A 21,047-nucleotide genomic window follows, 5' to 3' on the forward strand; every position below is an offset into this window, starting at 1 on the left:
TGAGATATTTAGTTTGGGAAATACCTTCTATAAATAAACATATTATGTGGAATTAACTTTACTCAACAAATAATTTATGTCAAAGTCAATTAATACTTATGTAAATTAATAAATTCATATATCTTTTAGTACAGAAACTAATCTATGATGATGGTACCTCATGAGAGCCAAGGAAATAGGCAGCACTGTACTTTGTGTCTGTCTTGTCTCTACTGCAGTCAAGGCCAAGATGTGTGGATAACAAGTCTGAGAATATTTCTATTCTGGCTGGATTACTTTCTTTCAGAGCTTTTGCCTTATCTTCATCGCTCTCATATTGAGAAGGGTCAGCCTCCAAATGTACCTGAAAAACCAAAATACTTATATTAAAAAATTTGAAGGTCAAGAGATTTTATTTTTTAGTTCCATTTATTTTCAGTTCTGGATTTACTTATCATTTAATTTCAAAATATAACGACATATCAACTTTTTTGAAGTAACATATTTACATCTGAATGTTAACATCTTTGTACCAGTCTAAAATAGTTACAAAAAGTGTTTAATCATAATAAAAAATTGTTTATTAAAATTTATTAATCGTGTTTTTTTTTTTTTTTTTTTAACATAAAAAATTACATCTAAAAATTTGTTCATGGTAAAGCAGAATTCGCCAAGTTTTGGATTGTCTTATATATACCAATAAAAGAGACATGAGCATCCCTAGAAGTGATCTATAAATTTCTGTTTTAACCAACGGGAGTCATACACTGAGGTAATCATATGAACAATCTGCTTGTAGACGTCTGATCCATGTATAGTGTTGGAGAAGAGGGGGTCAAAAATGGCCCTTTCAGACTGGAGCCTATGCGGTAAGTGGGACGAATCCAATATAGGGATGAGTTTGGTGTGCTATAGTAGACAACCTAGGTTTTCCGCCAGTTATGGGTCACTAGCTCCTTTCATTCTCCATTCAAGATAGCGGATCAAGCCTAGTGTGAACCTAAGAGGTGTTGAGCGAGGCATAAAATTTTCACATTGGACACTGTGGAACGGAAAGACTTGCGTTTAAAAATTGGTATGTGCCACTTCTTGTGACCTTGGGGTGTTGATGGTTAAAGTACTGAAAAAGCATAATTTGCAGGGATTCTAAATGGCTTAATATTGTCCCCAAGTAAAGGGCTTATTTGATACCTCTTAGGAGATTAAGGTGACTGGCCTTTACAAACAACCAGTACCTCTTCAGGGGTCTGTACAATTCAAGATGGTGGAACTGGATAAAAAAAATTACATAACAATCTCTGGATCTCTAGCTTTTAGACGTAGTACATGTTGGAGAAAATTTTCTGTTTGGACATTGTTGTAAATCCAGAGTTGGCAACAAAAGTGCCATGGGCCATACATACTCTAATGTCATAAGGGGGTGTAGAGGACTATATAAAATTTGGAGCACAAACTACAGCCTAGGTGAAGTTAGCTGAGCTGGGTTGGTTGGCCTTATATATCATGGCTCTAACATATAAAATATGGTTGCAGTGAAGAAATTGGAGGTTAGAAAAATTATCCGGCGCTCAGGACCCAAGAAAGACTATTCTCATGATTAGCGGTTTTTACCACAGCTTGGAAACCCCACTGGAACCCCTTAGTAGACGAGATAATGTACAAATATGTGTTTTTGATTTTACGCCCAATCACAAGGTCAGAGGGTGCATGCGTATTTGGATGTCCAAACTAGAGGCCAGTTTATGACACTAGTCCGTATTTTTGGGCATAAAAATTGTAAAAAATTGTTAATTGGGGTTCCATTTAATAAATTTGCCCAATGGCCAATTATCAGGCATTTAAGAACACAAAAAGTTACTTTTTTATTTATGTATTTTTTTGTTTTTCAATTTGAATTTCTTACGAAGTTGACGGACGGACAAACATACGATTTTTAGGTTTTTAGTGACAATACCGGGGTTAAGGGGAAGTCCAAATTTGGGTGGTAAAATTGGAGTCCAGGATTTTTTGGGCTTAAAAATACTTAAATAATTTAAAAACAAGATTCCAGTCATAAAGTCGGTCTTTTATTAAATTATGTAGCACAGCAGACCAAAATAGTAATTAAGATTTTCAAGATTAATGTACTTTTGGGGGGTTTTCAATTGGAATGCCTTAAGCAGGTTGGATGATGGAGAAGAATGCCATTTTTAGGTTTTTTTTTTCAATACCGCGGTCAGGGGATACATGGTAATTAAGGTGCCCAAACTGGAGTTAAAGGTATAATATTATGTAAGTCGGTTTTTTCCTAAATGTCATTAAAAATATTAAAAAATGGGATTCCGTTCATAGAATTGGCCATTGTTTTTAATTATCTGGCACTAAGGCCCCAACAATTCGGTTTTCATCTTTAATACTTTTTGAGAGGTTTTTCAATTGGAATACCTTAAACAGGTCAGATGGTGGAGAAAAATATATCATATTTAGATTTTTTTTGGTTTCGATACTGCAGTCAAGGCATGCGTGGGAATTAGGGTATCCACACTGGAGTTAAAGGTATAATATAGGTCAGGTTTTTTGGGCCTAAAATTCGTCAAAATATTTGAAAAGGGGTTCCATTTTTTTAAAGTGGCCACTTTTAAGAATATCTGGCGGCACTGAAGACCAAACAATACAATTTTATTTATTTAAGAATTTTTGAACTTTTTTCTCACGGAATTCACAAAAGGAAGGGGTTTATGTGTGAAAATAATTTTTGAAATGATTAACATTACAGCAGGTGTAGATTGAAGTTAGGTGTCTCAACTGGCTATATGACATATCAGATGTTTAATAAACAGCAGGATCATAAACAATACAGGAGGTACAGTCTGTAAATCTTTTTCTATAAATCAGAAATCATCTTGATACAGGAAATGGACAATCAAGTGTTAGGTCTGTAACGGTTAAACAATTGGTTTTTCAATGTAAAATTATAATGCAATTATAAGAGTAGTGTAATTTGACTAAATTAGGGTAATCATAAATGCCAAATCAAATCAAAATCAAATCAAAACATCCTTTAATAACATGTTCATTGAGAACAGAAATGGTGTCAATTATACATAGTCATAATTCAAATCACATAGAGAAACAAATTATACATTTGTAAATAAGACAGTGAAATGTTTTAACAGATAAAGCGTTCTTTGGAATCGTTTTAGTCATGTTGAAGGAACTCGTTGATGGAGTAAAATGGACGTTCGGCCAACCAGCTGTGAAGTCTTGATTTCAGCTTGCTTCCACTTCCTGTTCTTATGTCTCTTGGTAGACGGTTGAAGAATTTAGCACCTTTATATGTGGTTTTTTTCTCATATTGAGTGAGGCGATGTGCTGGGAGGTTGTAGAGGTTGGCATTACGTGTGCAGTAGGTGTGTAGATCCGATCCTCTCAAGAGATCTTCTCCATCCACGTACATCACAACTTCTTTGATGTAGAGTCCAACAACCGTTAAGATATTTAATGATTTAAATGCTTCCCTGCAGCTGTCAAGTCGTTGCAGTCCGGCTAAAGTTCTGACTGCCTTTTTTTGAATGACCAGGATTTTCTCCAACTAGCTTCCGAGGCAGTCAAGTCGAGATGCTCATTAGAACTAATAGAGCATACATAAAAACCAACAAGGTCATCACTCCAAATAGACCATACGAGACTTCCAACTAGTTTAATCACCAAAAGGGAACATGACCTAGGTTTAGACTATTATCAGACAGGTTAGTTTTACTCTACTGATAACGAGTCGTTGCAATAGTAATCCTGCTCAGTACGACAGGAATTGCAGGTTCAGAAATTTGGATCATGCACTCGGTCAAGTGGCTGATGGTGCAAAGCAACCATCTGTAGGATTATGCCTAAACGTCTCTAAGACCAAATTCTTCATCCATTAAGAGGACATCCACTTGGAGCCCCATGAGCGAAGGCTCAAAAGAATGTGACTTTATTAGGTGGTGTAGTCCTATTGGCGGCCATACATAAGCCATGTACCATAAATTGACAGATTGGTTGATTTTGATCATGTCCATACTGGTCCACGGCTTAACTCGTTTTCAATCCTCCTGAGTTCGATGTTGGGACTCAAAATCGTCCGACTTTGGTTTCTAAAAATATATACATCCCTATAAATTTCCACAAAAGTTGAATTTATAAACACTTGTAAACTTGCTCGCAATTATCCCACAAATGTCAGTTAATGCTCAATGACTGGACACGTAAGAGGAACATTAAGCATTCTATACTCTCAAAGCACATTCATTACATTCAATTTATTTTTAGTTGCATACCCACTGAATCACAATTTTTCGTTTTTAATGGGGATCAATTAGATTTTTCAAATTTTAGCATAAGATTTTTTTTTATAAATGTAAAACAAAGAAAATTCAAATATATCAATTGTGTAGGTCATATAGTTTTATCAACATATTCCTACACTAAAGTTCTCTCATATTCAAATTAACTCAAACAATCTTGTAGGATTAATCACAAACTACTTTTAAATTTAATAATAATTGTAAATCTATCAATTGGTAATTCAAATATCATTAAATATTTGAGTTAACTTAAGTGCAAATAATCCATAATAAGTACAATAGAAGCCATATAACGTTTTTAGATAGTTTAAAATCATTACTGAATGTTCAAAGGTCACAATAAAAGATCAATTTAAAAATTGTTTTATTTACCTACTTTACATAAACATGCACTACTTTACATAAAGGTCACAATAAAAGATCAATTTAAAAACTGTTTTATTTACATAATAAAATATGTATGTCACTAATTTTAGTAAAATTAACTTTTCTCCAGGCAGCCCATATCTATATTTACAAATCTACTGAAAGATTCATCAATGAGGTACCTGAGAGAAAACTACTCTGCCACCGGATTGGTTTTCAGTGCCTAACAGAAGGCTTGGGGTTTGCCATGTCTCCTCTGCCCCGAGCACCTTCACTGAGAGCGTGTGCAGCTTGTTGTCATCATCCAGCACTTCCACTGACTTTGGAATGTTTATACTGCAATCATATTTAAATCATCTCAAAAAAATAAGAAATGCTAAAGTAAAAATTACCTTATCCAGACAAATCTTTAGAAGACATTCCAATCACTTTAAACAAAATTTATCATAAAATACTGAAATCATCACAAACACAAGTTTGAAGAATATGATGGAGCCTAGATTCAGAAAATTTCAAACTACGAGTAATTAGAGTAACCTATTATATGCAATTCCATTTTGAGTATTAACTACTTAAATACCCAGGAGTCAATGTTACGCACAGAAATCAATTAAACCACATGACCTGACATGGTTATAGAGCAGGTACCTTACTCCTACTAGGTTAAGCTAAAGTTATTTGAGTGTGGATACCATGTTATATACACACTAATAGACACGTGTTCAATATAACCAGTTGAGTTAAGTAAAAAAACAGTCCTTAAACTGGTTGTAAATTTAGAGAACCAATTTTATTAACAACTACATTTAATGTTAAATCTAACAAAATTGCAAAAATTGAAATTAAGAAAGCTCAGATAACTTTTAAAAAGTTGTCTAATCATCTGACTTGAGAAGTAAAAGTAAATATAGTATTCTTATTTTAATGTATAAATCAACTACGAGGGGTATCCAAAATTAAGTTTCCATTAATTATGAAAAAGTTAAAAAGACTCAAAAAATAACTGAAACACATTTATTCAACTTTTTACATCATACCTTATTTTTCTACATAGTTACCATCTCTTTCTAAGCACTCTTGGTATCTAGGAAGTAGTTTTTTTATTCCAGCATCACAAAATTCACCGGGCAAATTTTTAAGCCAAGTATCCACCTCATTTTGAAGGTCATCACTGTTGGCAAATCGCCGACCGCCAAGGTGTCTTTTCAGCTCCGGAAACAGATGAAAATCGCTAGGCGCAAGATCTGGTGAGTATGGAGGATGACCAAAAACATCCCACTTAAATTTCCTCAAAAGTTCCATTGTTGCACGAGCAGCGTGTGGTCGGGCGTTATCTTAAATAAGCAGAACCATGCGCGACAAAAGTCCGCGCCGTTTATTCTGTATTGCCCGCCGAAGTCTGGTGAGAACTTCACAATACCTTTCTGCATTTATGGTTTCGCCACGAGGAAGATAGTCAATCAATAACACTCCACGGCAGTCCCAAAAAACTGTAGCCATTACCTTTCCTGCCGACTCAAAAACTTTGGCTTTTTGAGGAGCTGCCTCTCCTTTTTTTTGCCACACCATACTCTGGCGTTTGGTCTCTGGAGTTGAGTGGTGAATCCATGTTTCATCACCAGTGACTATTCTACTGAAAAGGTTTTCATCTTCATCGTCAAACAATCGCAAGAAAGGCTGGGCAGCAGCCATTCGTTGTTGTTTATGGGCATTGCTCAATAAGCGAGGCACCCATCTTGCACACACTTTTGCAAGCTGAAGATCTTCTGTCATGATATTGTGCACAGATGACCGGCTAACTTCAACACTTGATGGCAGTTTATCCATAATTTCATCGAGAGTCACTCGCTTATCATTGTCAATAACTGCTCGTACAGCATTAATGACGTCATGTTACCGAGAATTGGCCGGTCGGCCACTACGCTACGCTCATCGTCATGAACATTTTCTCTTCCTTCCAAAAACATTGCACGCCAACGACAGACCATCTGAATGGACATAACATGTTCACCATACACTTGACACAACTGACGATGAATTTCAACGGCAGTTTCGTTTTTGGCGGTCAAGAAACGAATAACACTACGGACTTCGCAACTGGCGGCAGAACGCAGTGGAGTCTCCATGATGTTTGGGCAGCAACTGACTGAGAAGCGTGACAATGGGCCAGTGACCGGCGCACCTGTTGCCAACCAAACCGCGCTATATATCCCCGCCCACAGCTGCACGCTGTGTTACGTACGCGTCTTTTTACAGAACAGGGAAACTTACTTTTTGGATACCCCTCGTATATCATTTTATTTAAGAACTACCATTGAAAATTTGAGGCAAAAATTTAATTTAATCCTTTATTAACTTATTTGGCCTTTATAATTTAATTCTACATAGGTTCTTGGTTCTTGAGAGCTGGTGTAGCTCATGTATCTACATCTACTGCAGTACTGCAGCTACAAAATGTCAGCAATAGGAATAGGACTGTATTTAAAGCAATTTGTGTTTTCTATTCAATCAATCAATAGAATAAACAATTTTTCCTCATCAGGGTATACAAAATAATTGGCAGATACGAAAAGTGATTTTGTATTATATTACAAATTGCATAAATTATAAATTGATAAATTACTCAGCTCTGGAACTGATATAAGTCATACATTAGACTCATTCACATGCCTCTTTACTGATGAAGTCGTAATTTACTACTCATTTTTTGTACTGACGTTGCTCGCAATGGTTCAGTACATTTCTGTGAAATAAGCATGAATCAATTCTTTGAATCATTGGCTACAAGAACAATAAAACAGAATATATAGAGTACTGTTGTTGCACAATCACAAGTAAAAAATAAAAACCAAGTGCCTCGCTGCCTAGCCAGCTGACTGCTCTATTTCATTGCTACTTTTCAGCTGGGGCTGCAGTGGCACAACCAGACATTTTTTTCCGGCTGGTTTGCAGGACAATGAGTGGTTGGAGGTATGGAAAACCTCTTAGATCAGTAGAGGAATTATTGAAATATTAGGTCTGAAAACTGTTATTTTAAAGTACTTCTGAACTAATAAAAAGGAGGGCAAAGATCAGGTCAGAGGATATAAAGTTTACAGTAAAACCACTCTACCACCAATCACCAGGAAGCTTAAACAGGGATAATTAAAATCTTCTGCAACAAATACATGAAGTGTATTTAACTACAAAAAAATTTAATCATAACTTTAAAAAAATAGTTAAGTTTAAATCATAAACCAAAAACACAGCTAAATCTTGATGTCTACTCTAGGTTCAAAAAGTATAGATATCCGGATTTTGTAAGTTAACCACAAACTAACTAACAGAGCTACAATAACAGGAGTTATATAAAAATGTTGCATGTTTATTGCTGTGTTTCTACAGATAACACTGTTTCCTTACAATAAATTCCAGTTTTATATTGATAACTACAAAAAATACTGGTTTTTAGTGGTTTTAACCAAACTACAACTATGAATATTCATAAAACGGAAACTTGTGATCAAATTAAGAACAAATGTTTATACAAGATAGATACAAGTGTACTGCAATTTAATATGTAATTTTAGAATAGTATGAGATAAATTTGTTAATGAACTACCATCTTAACTTTTATTTTTGACCGGGTGGTCCACAAAATTTGGCATTGGTTACATTATAGAATTAGATGTTAAGATGTTTAATTTAATTACACAGATTAAATTGAGCAGGTTTTCTTAATTTACCGTAACCGGCAATTGTTCGTTTCAATGCCTAAACCACCAGAGAGCCTAGGGCGGTGTTGCCTTGTTCTCACAATAAATGGTAACAAACTAACACAATACAGAACTGCTCAGAGCTCCGCATCTCACTCACTACTGTGACAACTGATCACATTGAGACTACTGTAACAGATACTTTGAAACTGGTACCCAACTATCCCGAGAATATCTGTTACCACAAACCAAAAGTAGCCAGTACAAGTTACTGTTACAGGTACTTTACAAGGCAAGGTTACCACCGTTCATGGTACAAAGTACACAAACTCGTTTAGCAGTAACAGTAAATGAAACATGTACCAGTACCATTTCAGGAGTACTTTGTAACGTATTATTCTAAATCAGTACGAGTACATTTTGTTGTCGGTTTTTGAAAGTACCAGGTACAGGAAGAAGCCACAAGAAATAGTAAGAACTAACCTCACTTTCATAGTTGCTGTGTGATGGTGAAATTCAAATATTTAGTGTTTTGAATTAAATTAAATTATTATATGTGCAGTGCCATGTATTTAGTACATTAAAATCATTAACAAGTTTGGATTTATATATTTAATTATGATTGATCAAAGTTCAACATAAATTGATTAAGTTCCAACATAAATGTTACTTTTAGTTGAAATAGACTATTATGCAATTGATTATTTTGAAATAAAATACTCTTGGGGGGTATTTTTCGTTATCTCATCAACCTCCCCCTCTCCTCCCAGGCATTGCGCCCCTTTCTGCTGCGATGGATATTTTATTGTGGTCATAGTCATTGTTTATTGTGGTTATAATAATAATTTATTATAGCTGATCCATGTTGTTCAAGTGACATTAGAGATATTTTCGGGCGAAAAACACCTGAAAGTGATTCAGGCTAAGGAAACATGCTGGTAGAAGGATTGTACATAGTTTTGTTTTTATGTATATCTTTTTATCTACAGATTAAGTGAACTTATGCATATCAAACATTTTGTTCCAAATAAAACTGTAAACATTTCATACATTTTAAGTTTGATGTTAACTCTCATGATATTATTGTGCTATTTGCTTTGAAAAATATATTTTTCTGTTCCTTTTATTTCTTCTGTACAACACACATTTTGTCAGGTATGTACCATGTTTTCTTACAGTAAAATATTCTCTAGTTCATACTGATTAAAATGATATGCTATACCGTTTGATTTATGTTCAACATATATAACAGTTTTATATGTTTATCAACAAAACTGTGAGAATCACTACCATTCTAGGTACCTGACCATATCACTTCCAGGGTTAACTATCAATGTTAGTTCAGGTATCCCACAAAACAAACCTGTTGGTTTCATCCGACGAAGAAAACTTGGCAGAACTGGCAGGCTGGTAGCAGAATATATGATGCATCATGCGGACATGTTTCCAGCTGGAGTAAGAGAAGGTGACAAGCTGGTCAGGGCGCACTTCGGCTGTGCGGAAGATCGGTAGGAACACACCGAGAAGGTCTGAGCAGAGACATAGCAGTGAGCCACCCTTCACCAGTACGTACTGCAGCAGTATGGGGGCAAGGGTAGTAGGGACACTGCCACACACCACCACTAGGGTCGCCTGTCCCACCCATGCTGATGACATCATTTGTGACAGGCTTAGACTGTAGATTGTGTACCTACAATTAAAAATACAGTCACTTTTCTGGATGTAGGAATTTAATAAAGTTCTATAATCTAGCTTACTTGTTTTCTCATATAATAAGAAATGTAATAACAATTTCACTCTAGTTGGACATTTGAACAATAAATGAAGTTTTCGTAAAACTTTGAGCATCCAAAAATAAGAATCCAAACACCTCACACTCATACTCGCATAGCCAGATTGAAGCCAAAACTTGTGTCTCCAAAAGACATATGCATTCTTCTGGTATCCCTCTTCAATCTCAGTTACCTTTGTCATTTTCTCAATGATAATCATTTACTCAGTTTTTAACCAAATAATACTTAACTGTAGATGTTATGGAGGTTTCAATAATGTTGCAATATGGTGAAGTTTCTAAAACTACTCAAATTAAATTATAGACTATGTTAACTCCCAACTTGTTTATCTCCATCTAGTCTTAAGTGCATATGTTTTTTTTCTGCATCAATGTATAATAATACATTTCCTTGTTACACCAGGAATCAAACTTCTGATTCACATTTCACGAAATGTATCTATTCATACAATCTAACAATAACTTGAAATTTTACAAGCTATAACTAAAATAATACACACTACACATACACAATAGCAGAAAGCTTGTCAGTACTAACCATCAGCAAGCTGATTGGCAGAGTTCAAAAAGTGAGCATTGTTAAATCAGTTATTGAGTATTTTTCAGTTTAAATATCTACTTTTTAATTTTGACAGATGTTACATTAATATTTGTTTTATCGTAATAGAAATATTACTTTCAGCCTGTAAATTCATTTACCAAGGATATTTAATACACAATTAACTGAAAATAAAATCTGTTTATTAATAAACTCAAAAATAACATTAAATTGTTACCATGAAAATCTAACAAAATGTAACGATTGCTTCAAAAAAGGTGTATACTTCATATTTTTTGTAAATACAAAATTACTAAAAATAGTTCTACAGATCATGGAAATCCACACTGTTGGAAAGATTGTGGCTAAGCTGTCTCAAATATCCTTTGCAGCTGCAACAATCCTACCAATCAATACCTGCGTGTTTGGCCCCGGGGATTTGTATTCTTTTTTTATAACACAATAAAAAAAGAAGTTGTGAAAAGCTGGGTGAGATTACCCACCATGTCTAATGCAATGACCCTTTGTCAAAGTAGTCACGAACTACCTGTGAGAAATGCACATTATCAAGCTAAATGCACATTTCCTCCTAAAGATGTATCCTGGGCCCCAGGGAATTAGACCCTCAAGGAGAACTGGCAGGACATCTCATAAAAAGATTAAGTAATTATAACAATTTAGGTAAAATGGAGAATGTATAACTCAATTAATTATGAACTATATTAGCTCAATCATTTATGGAGAACGTTTCCTCAAAATTAAGAACATTTAAACCTTTGTTTGAAGTTTATTTTTGACGATGAAGGGATTGTGAAGGAAACAGGATTTTTCCGGACATTTGCCATCGTTCATTTTTGTTTCACTAAACAATGGCAAATGTCCGGACAAATCCTGTTTCCTTCACTTTTAAACCTTTGGGATTTCCATCCATCTGAATGTGGCTATTTCTAGAATTAAGAAAATAAGTTTTTGAAGGATAGTGTGTGGCTTATCATGCTTATCTGTTCTTTATTATTGTGAGCATCCATTCACGATCTTATTGCATGCTCATTGAATTCAAAGTTTTATTTCACTGTGAATATTCACACAAATAAATGACAATGCGTTGCACTGATTTTCCTTTTATTATATAAGATGAGGGGTCTTTCTCAAAGAATTCTTTTCTCTCTCATATTGTTATTATACACATACAACTCATGGTTCCTATCTCAGAAATTATGCTTGAGGTATCATCTACAATCACACAAAACTTTGCATTTTATACTGAAACACTATGTATATATGTACTGTAATTGTATATCTTATACTCCTGTACTTGACAAATAACCAACTACAGAAGAACCAACAGCAGATACTTTTCATGTATGGCTATAGTGGGATCTGTATAGTCACGAATATATAAGTTGCTTTATCTAAGACACTCAGTTTTTTTATCAAAACATCAAATTGTTTAATTTTGATGGATAAGAGTAAGATTTTTAAAGTTTAGTAAGGAGTTGACTTTATTAAATGTATTATTAAGTAGTTAAATGGTTTGAGTTAATTTAGAGCAAGATGAATTAAATGATATTTTGGAATCAGCGTATTTTAACCCTCCAGCTGCTATGAAACGAATTTTCGTCGCCAAAGGCCCGTCCGATTTGGCAACGACGAATATTCGTCGCCAAAGTAGACATGTACAGTTATTGAAATTTTAGGCAATTAAGGTCATATAAATGATTTTTATTTGATATATTCTGGAACGGCATTAACTATAGTACCGATTTACCGTTCTTACTTCGATTATTGTCTTCTTTGTTTACCGTAAAACATCGTTTTCTACGGACAGCTGACAAGAACGTAAGTACGGGATCAACCTCATTTTGTGAAACTGTAAACAAGTGCCGGGTTTTGTGTTTGAGGTTACGAATCCAATAGTATTTAAGGAAATTGTATTTTATAGTGTTTTAGTGTTGTTATTATTGTTTTTAGCTTTCTTAGGTTATAGTTTTAGTATGGGTGAAAACTTTAGAGACCGTAAATCTAGTGACGCTGAGTTTATAGTTTATAGGTTCATATAATATAATATAATATAAGTAAAAATGCAGTCACGAGGTTATGTTTACCCACGAAAAATAATATTTATTTAGAAATCCACGCATTTTTGAAAATAAGTAAATACACGTGATTTTTCATACAAAGCCCTGTAACACATACGTTTTGAGGTAAAAGTTACAATAATTATATATTTTTGGAATCAGGACAAAATTTTGAATAAGTTATACATTTACAGTTTTAATGTAAAGCTTATTGCTAAGCAGTTACACAACGGAATATTTAACAAAAATAATGTCCAAAAAAAATGTTTTCTTACATTTTGTAAAAAAAACAAAAATATGTTTCCATGGAAACAATAAGATATTGTTATTATAATGCTCTCCATATAATTGTGAATACATTGAAATATAATAGTTTATATTTGGACTAACAGTTATGAAATGTGATACATTATAAGAAACGTCTGCGAGGCTGTTAAAATAGAGCCGCCAGTACAGAGTGACACCATTGCCAGTTCTAGGGTTAAAGAAACAAACCAGTTCAAACTATGTCGAAATTAACACTATTATTGTATTTATTTTAGTTTAGCTCATTGGGTGTCTGTGTCATATTACACATTTTAGTAACCACAGAACCTAGAATTTACTTAGTATTCTGTAACACAACTTTCGGTACCTTAATTATGTCTGGAGATTATTTCTCCAACTATAAATAAAACTATGCCACTACACTAATTTCCTGTACTGACATCTGGAAAAAACACAAATTACTGAACAAGCCTGTTTTACTGTTGCCAGTAAGAGACATATGTGTCTAGAAGCAGACTCACCTGTGCTTATGGAGGATAGACCAGAGGGTATTCTTTACACTCTCAGCAGATACAGAACTTTCAGAGAAAACAATTACATTGGGAGGTTTCCCCGAGGTGTCAGCATTGTGTGGTACAGTCACTCTAATGTGCTTGGGAGTGTTGGTGATGGAACGTAGAGAGCTCATAGAGCCACTGCTGCCATTCACCATACCTGTCCTGCAAACATATATCGATGCTGTTATGGCTAATATGTACAGAGAGCTCTCCAAGCACAATTACATTTGCACTGACAATTTTTAGTACTGTAACTGTAATGTGTTTCGAAGTATTAGTGATGTAATGTCAGCCATAATATTAAAATATATTATGTTGATACACACAGTTTCAACAAAACTAGAATATACAGTACTACTATACAAAGGTATACAACACCTTATTGTGTGAATAGTTTAAATTCAATATTTATAACTGCCTATATATTATTACAATTCTATCTATATACAGTATAAATACAGGGTGTCCCAGAACTCACTAACAATATTTACAGGTATCATTCCTGGACTATAGACAAATCAAAATAGGCCCCTATCATATTAAAAGTTTTAGTACGATATTTTGGTTTGCCTTTGGACTAGGAATAATACCTCAAAATATTGGTAGAGAGTTCTGGGACACTTTGTATATATGTATATATACTCACCTTAACCTGCATGCTCCAGACTCCTAAGTGGGGTGTTGGCTAAATTTAGGGATAAGCAGAAGTCAGTAATAGGTTAAGTCTGGAGATAGGTTAGTCAGGGAGTTAAAAGTAGGCTGTGGTTTGTACAACTGTCTGGATTTAACCAAAGTTTGAACTTTAAGAGCGTTTTGTGGCTTAACTGTTAAAGGTTTGACAAAAAGTGACTGTGAGGGATTTGGGGGAGGGGGAATAAAATTCTGAGATTGAAAATCAATGGAATTTCACATATGTGAGCATTTGGTGCCATAACCATTACAGATAGGACAAAAATCCAAAGGTTTTCTTTCGTAAATCACATCATTTCCAAATTCCAAAAAATATTTAGATATGAGCTTCAGCCAACGGTTTGGCCGCAATCAGGGCCGGGAAACCACATTCTCAAGTAAAAATTATTAAATGTTTTCATTTAAACGCGTTTTGCGGCTAAAAACAATAGAGATAGGGCAAAAAGTTACTGGACCTTTTTTTTATTTCCATGGAAAACTAGAACCAACTGTTTGGCCACTATCAGCCTCAAATCATTATGTTTAACGTGAAAACCTTTGGAATTTCAACACTGCGAGCTTTTTGTTGCTTAACAACAAGAGATAGGATAAAAAGCCACTCAACCTTTTTTGTAGTTCACTTCATTCCTCACTAGTGATTCTTCATCAGATTCGAGCTAGCTCTAATTGTTCACACCCACTATCGGGCATACAAAACAGGCCGGCAAGGAAGAAAAATGTGAGAATTTTCTCAATGTTTAGAGGTTTATAAGTTAAAATGCCTTGTTTTCAGATTTGTTCTGTTGATTATATGGCAAAAGGCACCTGCATGCCAAATTTAAAGTTTCTAACACTTCTAGAAGTATGTTAGAATTTGTATCTATATATCGGTCAGTGAGTGAGTAAGTGAGTCAGTCAGTTTCACATGCGGCTGTATAAGTATTTAGAAATATTTACATTACAAGAAATAAAACCATACTCAACAATCATATTAATCGAAAAATCTCAAACTACAAACATACACTTACAGATAAAATAATTAAGTATTTTGTAATATTTTATGTGAATTAAGAAAAACGAATAACATCAACTTACAACTACACTTTAAAACATATCACAAAATTTAATATTGTTGGTTTAAAACATAATAAAAGAAACATAAGACTTTACATTGCAAATTATTAGCCCTCAAACAGACAAAATCCAATAACTGAGGGAGCTATTGACAAAATTAAAAACGAATAAATACCAATCCATTTTGTTATAAAAAAAGACGAGTGTATGTATGTTTATTTTTTTCAGGTTATTAATCCTGGACCACATACAAATCAAAATTTATTATTCAAACTTTAAAAAACTTAATAATTACCCAACTAGCCGCCATTTTAGTTTTAACAGGAATTATACCAGAGAATATTGGTAGAGTTCTGGGACACCCTGTACAATTATCATAAATTCTGTTTCCTTCTTGAAAAATGTATGTGAAGTATACAAGTATAAATGTATACATTTTTGCTTTCTATATTAGTTCAGTTTTACAAATATACACTATACAAATAAAGAAACATTTATTACAGTTTAGTTAGACAATTTATTTACAAATCTAATGATACAAAGTTTAAGAAAATCGGTTGATAAATAAGGAAGATAATAGACTTATTAAAAACCGAGTACTAAATAATATCCACTGATATTTTGTGACAGCACTGTTTGTGAGCAACTCAGCTGTTTTAATTGTAGCTGTCCTAGTCAGCTGATTATAGGATTAAATTGCTAAACTGTGGTTATAATATCCTTACATTTGCAGCATTTAGGTTTCTTTTGATTAAAATTATGAAAATACAAATGTTTACAATTTACAAAAATAAAGAGTAGGTTTTACAATACTATACAAATAATTCATTACATTTAAAAACCCAAATTCAAATTTAAACTTTAATTCTATTCACTCCTTTTATATCCTTGTATTTCAATCTGCTGATTTTCTAGTTGTTAACTTAGCTATGATTCAGTTGATGTGTGGACTGAGAATCAGTCATACCTTGAGTGTACCGAGGCTGCCAGTAAAGTATCGGTGCTGACACGGGACAGAGAGCCAAAGCTAGAACCTGTGCTGCCAGGCTGGGCGCTGAGACTGGTCATGGACATGGAACGCTCCTCAGGCTCCAGAGGTGGCAACTCCTCCACTGTGGGAGTGGCTACAGTGAGAGGATCGCTGATCTCAAGCGGCTGAGGTTCGGACTCCGCGGGAAACGGCTTCACTTCCTCCATTGGTGTGTAACCAGCACCGGACCCTGGCACCACCATGGCCGATCTGGGCACGTTATCACTGGATTAATTAATAAGGAAGAATTTTATGTACATCTTATCCTCTGATTCTTTATTTTGATTTTAATGAACTTTGTAAACAAATCAAGTGTATGGATTCTGAATTTCTTTAAGAAATACATTTTAATAATCAATAATTTGCTTACTGTTGTGTACTCAAACATAAACATACAAATTTTAAGTTAAATATTTCACAAATTCACAATATTTCCCTAGTTATTTGATTACAGTTTTTCATGCAACTTCCAATACACTGAAAGTCCGAAGAAATTGTAAATAATTTTTTTATATTTAACAAAAATATTTAAAACTGTTAAGTATACAAAGCAAGCAATAACTTTTTTTTAATATCGACTACAAATAATAACGTCCGACTGCTCACTACTAGCAAGATGACAACAACGTTCACACAATAAAGAAATCCCCTCAGCTTGGTCACTTCTGTTTTCCTTTGTGACTGACTCATCAATTGACCATCACAAATTCAAAGACATTACATAAAACTAGTTTTACCATTTGAAATGATTCTTTATTTTTTATTACCATAAGAAAAATTTCACTTGCTCATATTACCAGATTGGTCTCTGTATTGCTGATATTTCAAATACTTGTGGATTTAATACATATTTCTGACAAAGTGTTTACTCAGTTCAAAATACAAATCATGTGAAATATCTTAATTGTATACAAGTTAAAGATCTGTACTGATTTGAATATTGAATTATTTTATAGGTGGTATGTTCTTTGTCGCCAATTTAAAAGGACCCTATGCAATAGGCAGGAGGAGGGTGACAACTTCTCGAGCAAGCTTTTAAAGAGTTACTATTCATGCAGGCCAGTGACCTGCTTGTTATTGATTTACAAACTCTTCTAGGAATGATGGGACATGAGCATCTGAGCATCATAATTAGTAATCTCTCTAATAATTAGTAACAGGGGGAATCTTGTCAATGGATTCTCAAATCTAAATCTCTTTTTAATAGTCAATTGAAGTATTGGCTTTAATACATCAGAACTCCGTAGCATTTGTTACGCTTTAACGATTAAAAAATAGCAATGTTAGTACTGTTATTTCTTTACACTGTATGTATAAATATACAGGGTGTCCCAGAACTCTCTACCAAAATGTTCAGGTATTATTCCTGGACCAAAGACAAACCAAAATTTCATATTCAAACTTTTGAAAACTTAATAATTACCCGAAAAGCCGCCATTTTGTTTTTATCAAGAATAATACCAGAAAATATTGGTAAAGTTCAGGGACAACCTGTATAATTAGCATAAATTCTGTTTCCTTTTTGAAAAATGTATGTGAATTATACAAGTATAAATGTATATACTCGTACTTCCTATATTAGTTCAGTTTTAAGAAACGCTAAGGTAAAAACACAGAAATCTAATTTTTTAAAGAATAGTATCAAAACAAAAACTCTTAACTTTAAGAATAATATGATGTTTACAGATGAATCTATACTATTCTATATTACAAAAAAAGTATTTGGTTAGTCATTGACCTGTGACCCTCAATAGGGGCAGGAGACTTCAAGAGAGCCGCTTGTGCTGCGGCCCGGCTGAACGTCTGCAGCAGACTGACGTGAGACTGCCATTGACTAGCTGCTACGGCCCGCTTGCGTACACCTGTTTAAACATCATAAGACATAACTAAACAAGCATCAGCCTTTCATATAATTGGAGTATAAAAATGTGAAATTTCAGATCAAATCATCTCCGACATATAACTCATTTCAAATATAACATTCATCTCAAAATATGAAAGTTCCCATTGAATTACTAACATATTAACCCTAAAAGAGATGATCTCATTTTTCTTGTGCTGACAGACCTGTTTTGGTTGACTTGAAAAGATTTTAAAACTGCTTTGAGGCATGTTGTTTTACTTTTATACTTGGTTTCGTTCATCATAAATGAAGAGTTTGGTTATGCTAGAATATAAAAGAAATGTCACCCATTGCTCAGAATTGTAAAACTTAAGGAAACGGATGAAGTTAAGTTGAAACCTGGATAATCCAAACTTAAAAGTACCAATGAAATAATTTTAATTATCTAAGAAATGGAACTAAACAAGTGTTATAAAAGGGATTAAGAAACATCATTGAAATATTTTAACATTTACTTAAAAATAAAAACCTTTACTTTGGATTTTGGAACTACACCAAAATTGCTGCCTGACAAATCTCCTGTGAAAGTGATCCAGTAATAGTATAATTTTAAGTGGCATAAGTGATTACAGAACTACATTTTTAACTTACCAACAATTACTGTCAGTCACGTTACAATTTAGAAACACATAAAACTAAATGAGATCCGAAAACTTTTAATAAAACCAAAATCACAGAGATGGTTTTAGGGACAGTATATACCTGTTTAAGTTCTTAGAATGATACTCTCTCTCACTACATAAAAATTCATAACAATTTACAAAAATTAGACAAATATTTTAAGCAACTAAGATAGACAAGCTTAAATCATTTTAAGGAAACTGCTGGGAAAAAACTTTTAGCGACATCATAAACCTGTCAAAACACAAATGATTTAATACACATCATTGATATTTCCCAACCTAAAACAATCGTACTATATTATATGTGGCACTAGATATTGTATCCACAGTACTGATCCAACTCAACACATCTCAACTGACTGCTGTACGATTCAGTATTGTTATCATATCATTGCCACTAAATCAAGCACATTACATTACACAGTCATTGACTAGTACACTGACTACTCCTCTTTAATTAACAGACTATTTTAATTCCATGAATCATCTGTTATTGTTCTAACAGGAGCAATTAGCTAAATCTCAAAAATCAGAAAATTCAGGCATTCAACACTGTTCAATTTTTAATTTGTGATTGGTGTAGTGAAAGTTCACAAAAATGTGATTGAAATAACTGAGACCTCCTCAACAGCAACCTGTCTAAAAACCAAATCAATCCCTGAAAATATCCATAGGGTGCCTTTGTTACTGTAATAAAATATTCTGCCATAAATGTACCAGTCCATACCTACTGATATCTAGAGGCTGTGTTAATATTTCAGATTTAGTACTTTAAAAATGGAAAAACAGAAAATTAACTTCTGGGCTTGTTCATACTGCTAGGCTGCATCAAAATCACCTATAACATCCTATATCCATAAGATAATAAATAATACACAGGCAAAAATATTAAGCACTTACGATATTAACATTGAGACATCAATTACAGTAGCTACAGCAGAGGCTGGAAATACATTATTATTTAGCCTAATAACTAGAATTGAAACTCTAACTGTAAGCCATTGGGAAAACAGAATAAAATAAACAAAAACTTAAGAGATGAGCTAACTTAGACTTTTGAAAACTGTGACAAAACTAAAACTAAAACAACAATAAAATGTGAAAAAAATAAATTAACAATCCAATTTCATAGCCTCTCTAAACACTTACAAAACAAATAAACAAATTACAACTTTGGAAAACATTAAAACTGTGGAATCCAAACTGACATTCAAGCTGAACCAAACCCTCTTAATATCAAATCTTTAATACCACAATTATCTCTAGATTCGTATCTGTTGACTGAGCTGATCCAATTAATGTTAAAACAAATTAAAATAGAATGTCTGATTGAGAACATGGAAATTCGACCAAAAGAACTAATGTACATGTAATCTTAAAACCAATCAGAATACTCACCATCCACCCTAAAGCAAAACAATATTAGAAAAGTAAGAGAAACATAATAAACTTCTTCTAAATCACCAAAATAGAGGGAAAATGATAAAATTAACCTTTCTTGATCAGTATTTTGAGCTCGCAACACCAAGAAATGAAAACAAACTCAATCTCGCTAAACAAAAAATAAAGTTCAGGATAGTGACTGTAAAAGAAAACTGTGTTGTAAACCAAAAAGGATGACCACTAACATTTTGAGGCAAGAAGCCATCCTCTGAATGCTGGAAAGGGGTCCAAGATCAAAATCTTGATGACTTTTATGAAAAATACATAAAACGTTTTACTACCTTAAACAGTCTAGTAAATACAAATATTCTGTTTTTTAGGATAGAGGTGTGCTACTCTATTTTTCACACTCATTGTATCCAGTAACCTGGAATGTTTGCCAAAGGCCCCAAGGAGTGACCACAGGTTAAAAGGGTTAACTCTGTACATTATAGAAATGTCCAGACACCAAAAGATAGGTTCGAATGATTTGTGTTCCACTGTTCTAAAACTTTAGAGCCAGTAGTGAATTGCAGTATTTTCTGGGAATAGTTATGCGATGAATAAAAATTGACAAAATGTTATAGATTCTTTTTTTATTGAAAAAAAGGTGTAAAACAACGAAAACCAATAAATAAAACTTTATAATACAAGCAGCAACACCTTTAAATAAGATATCAAATGACTAAGCAATAGAATAGTATGTAAAAAGGAAGATTCTTACTTGATTAT

The 21,047-nt window shown here is 33.6% G+C and overlaps 1 protein-coding gene across 4 annotated transcripts in view; it reads right to left on the bottom strand.

The window, feature by feature from the left end:
• The window catches only part of LOC124360713 (biotin--protein ligase), a 60,511-nt gene that overhangs the window by 18,930 nt on the left and 20,534 nt on the right, over positions 1-21,047 (bottom strand). For all 4 annotated transcript variants that reach the window (XR_006922269.1, XM_046814549.1, XM_046814550.1 and 1 more), the window contains 6 exons: positions 18,106-18,229; positions 16,305-16,577; positions 13,559-13,756; positions 9,726-10,052; positions 4,850-5,003; positions 158-343 (listed from right to left, as the gene is read on the bottom strand). Coding sequence is in view for 3 of the 4 variants with exons in the window: in XM_046814549.1 (XP_046670505.1) it covers positions 158-343; positions 4,850-5,003; positions 9,726-10,052; positions 13,559-13,756; positions 16,305-16,577; positions 18,106-18,229 (1,262 nt within the window). In the remaining variant the exon portion in view is untranslated. The remainder of the gene's footprint in view (positions 1-157; positions 344-4,849; positions 5,004-9,725; positions 10,053-13,558; positions 13,757-16,304; positions 16,578-18,105; positions 18,230-21,047) is intronic.

Source organism: Homalodisca vitripennis, chromosome 4 (genome assembly GCF_021130785.1).
Source record: "Homalodisca vitripennis isolate AUS2020 chromosome 4, UT_GWSS_2.1, whole genome shotgun sequence".
Lineage (NCBI taxonomy): Eukaryota > Metazoa > Arthropoda > Insecta > Hemiptera > Cicadellidae > Homalodisca > Homalodisca vitripennis.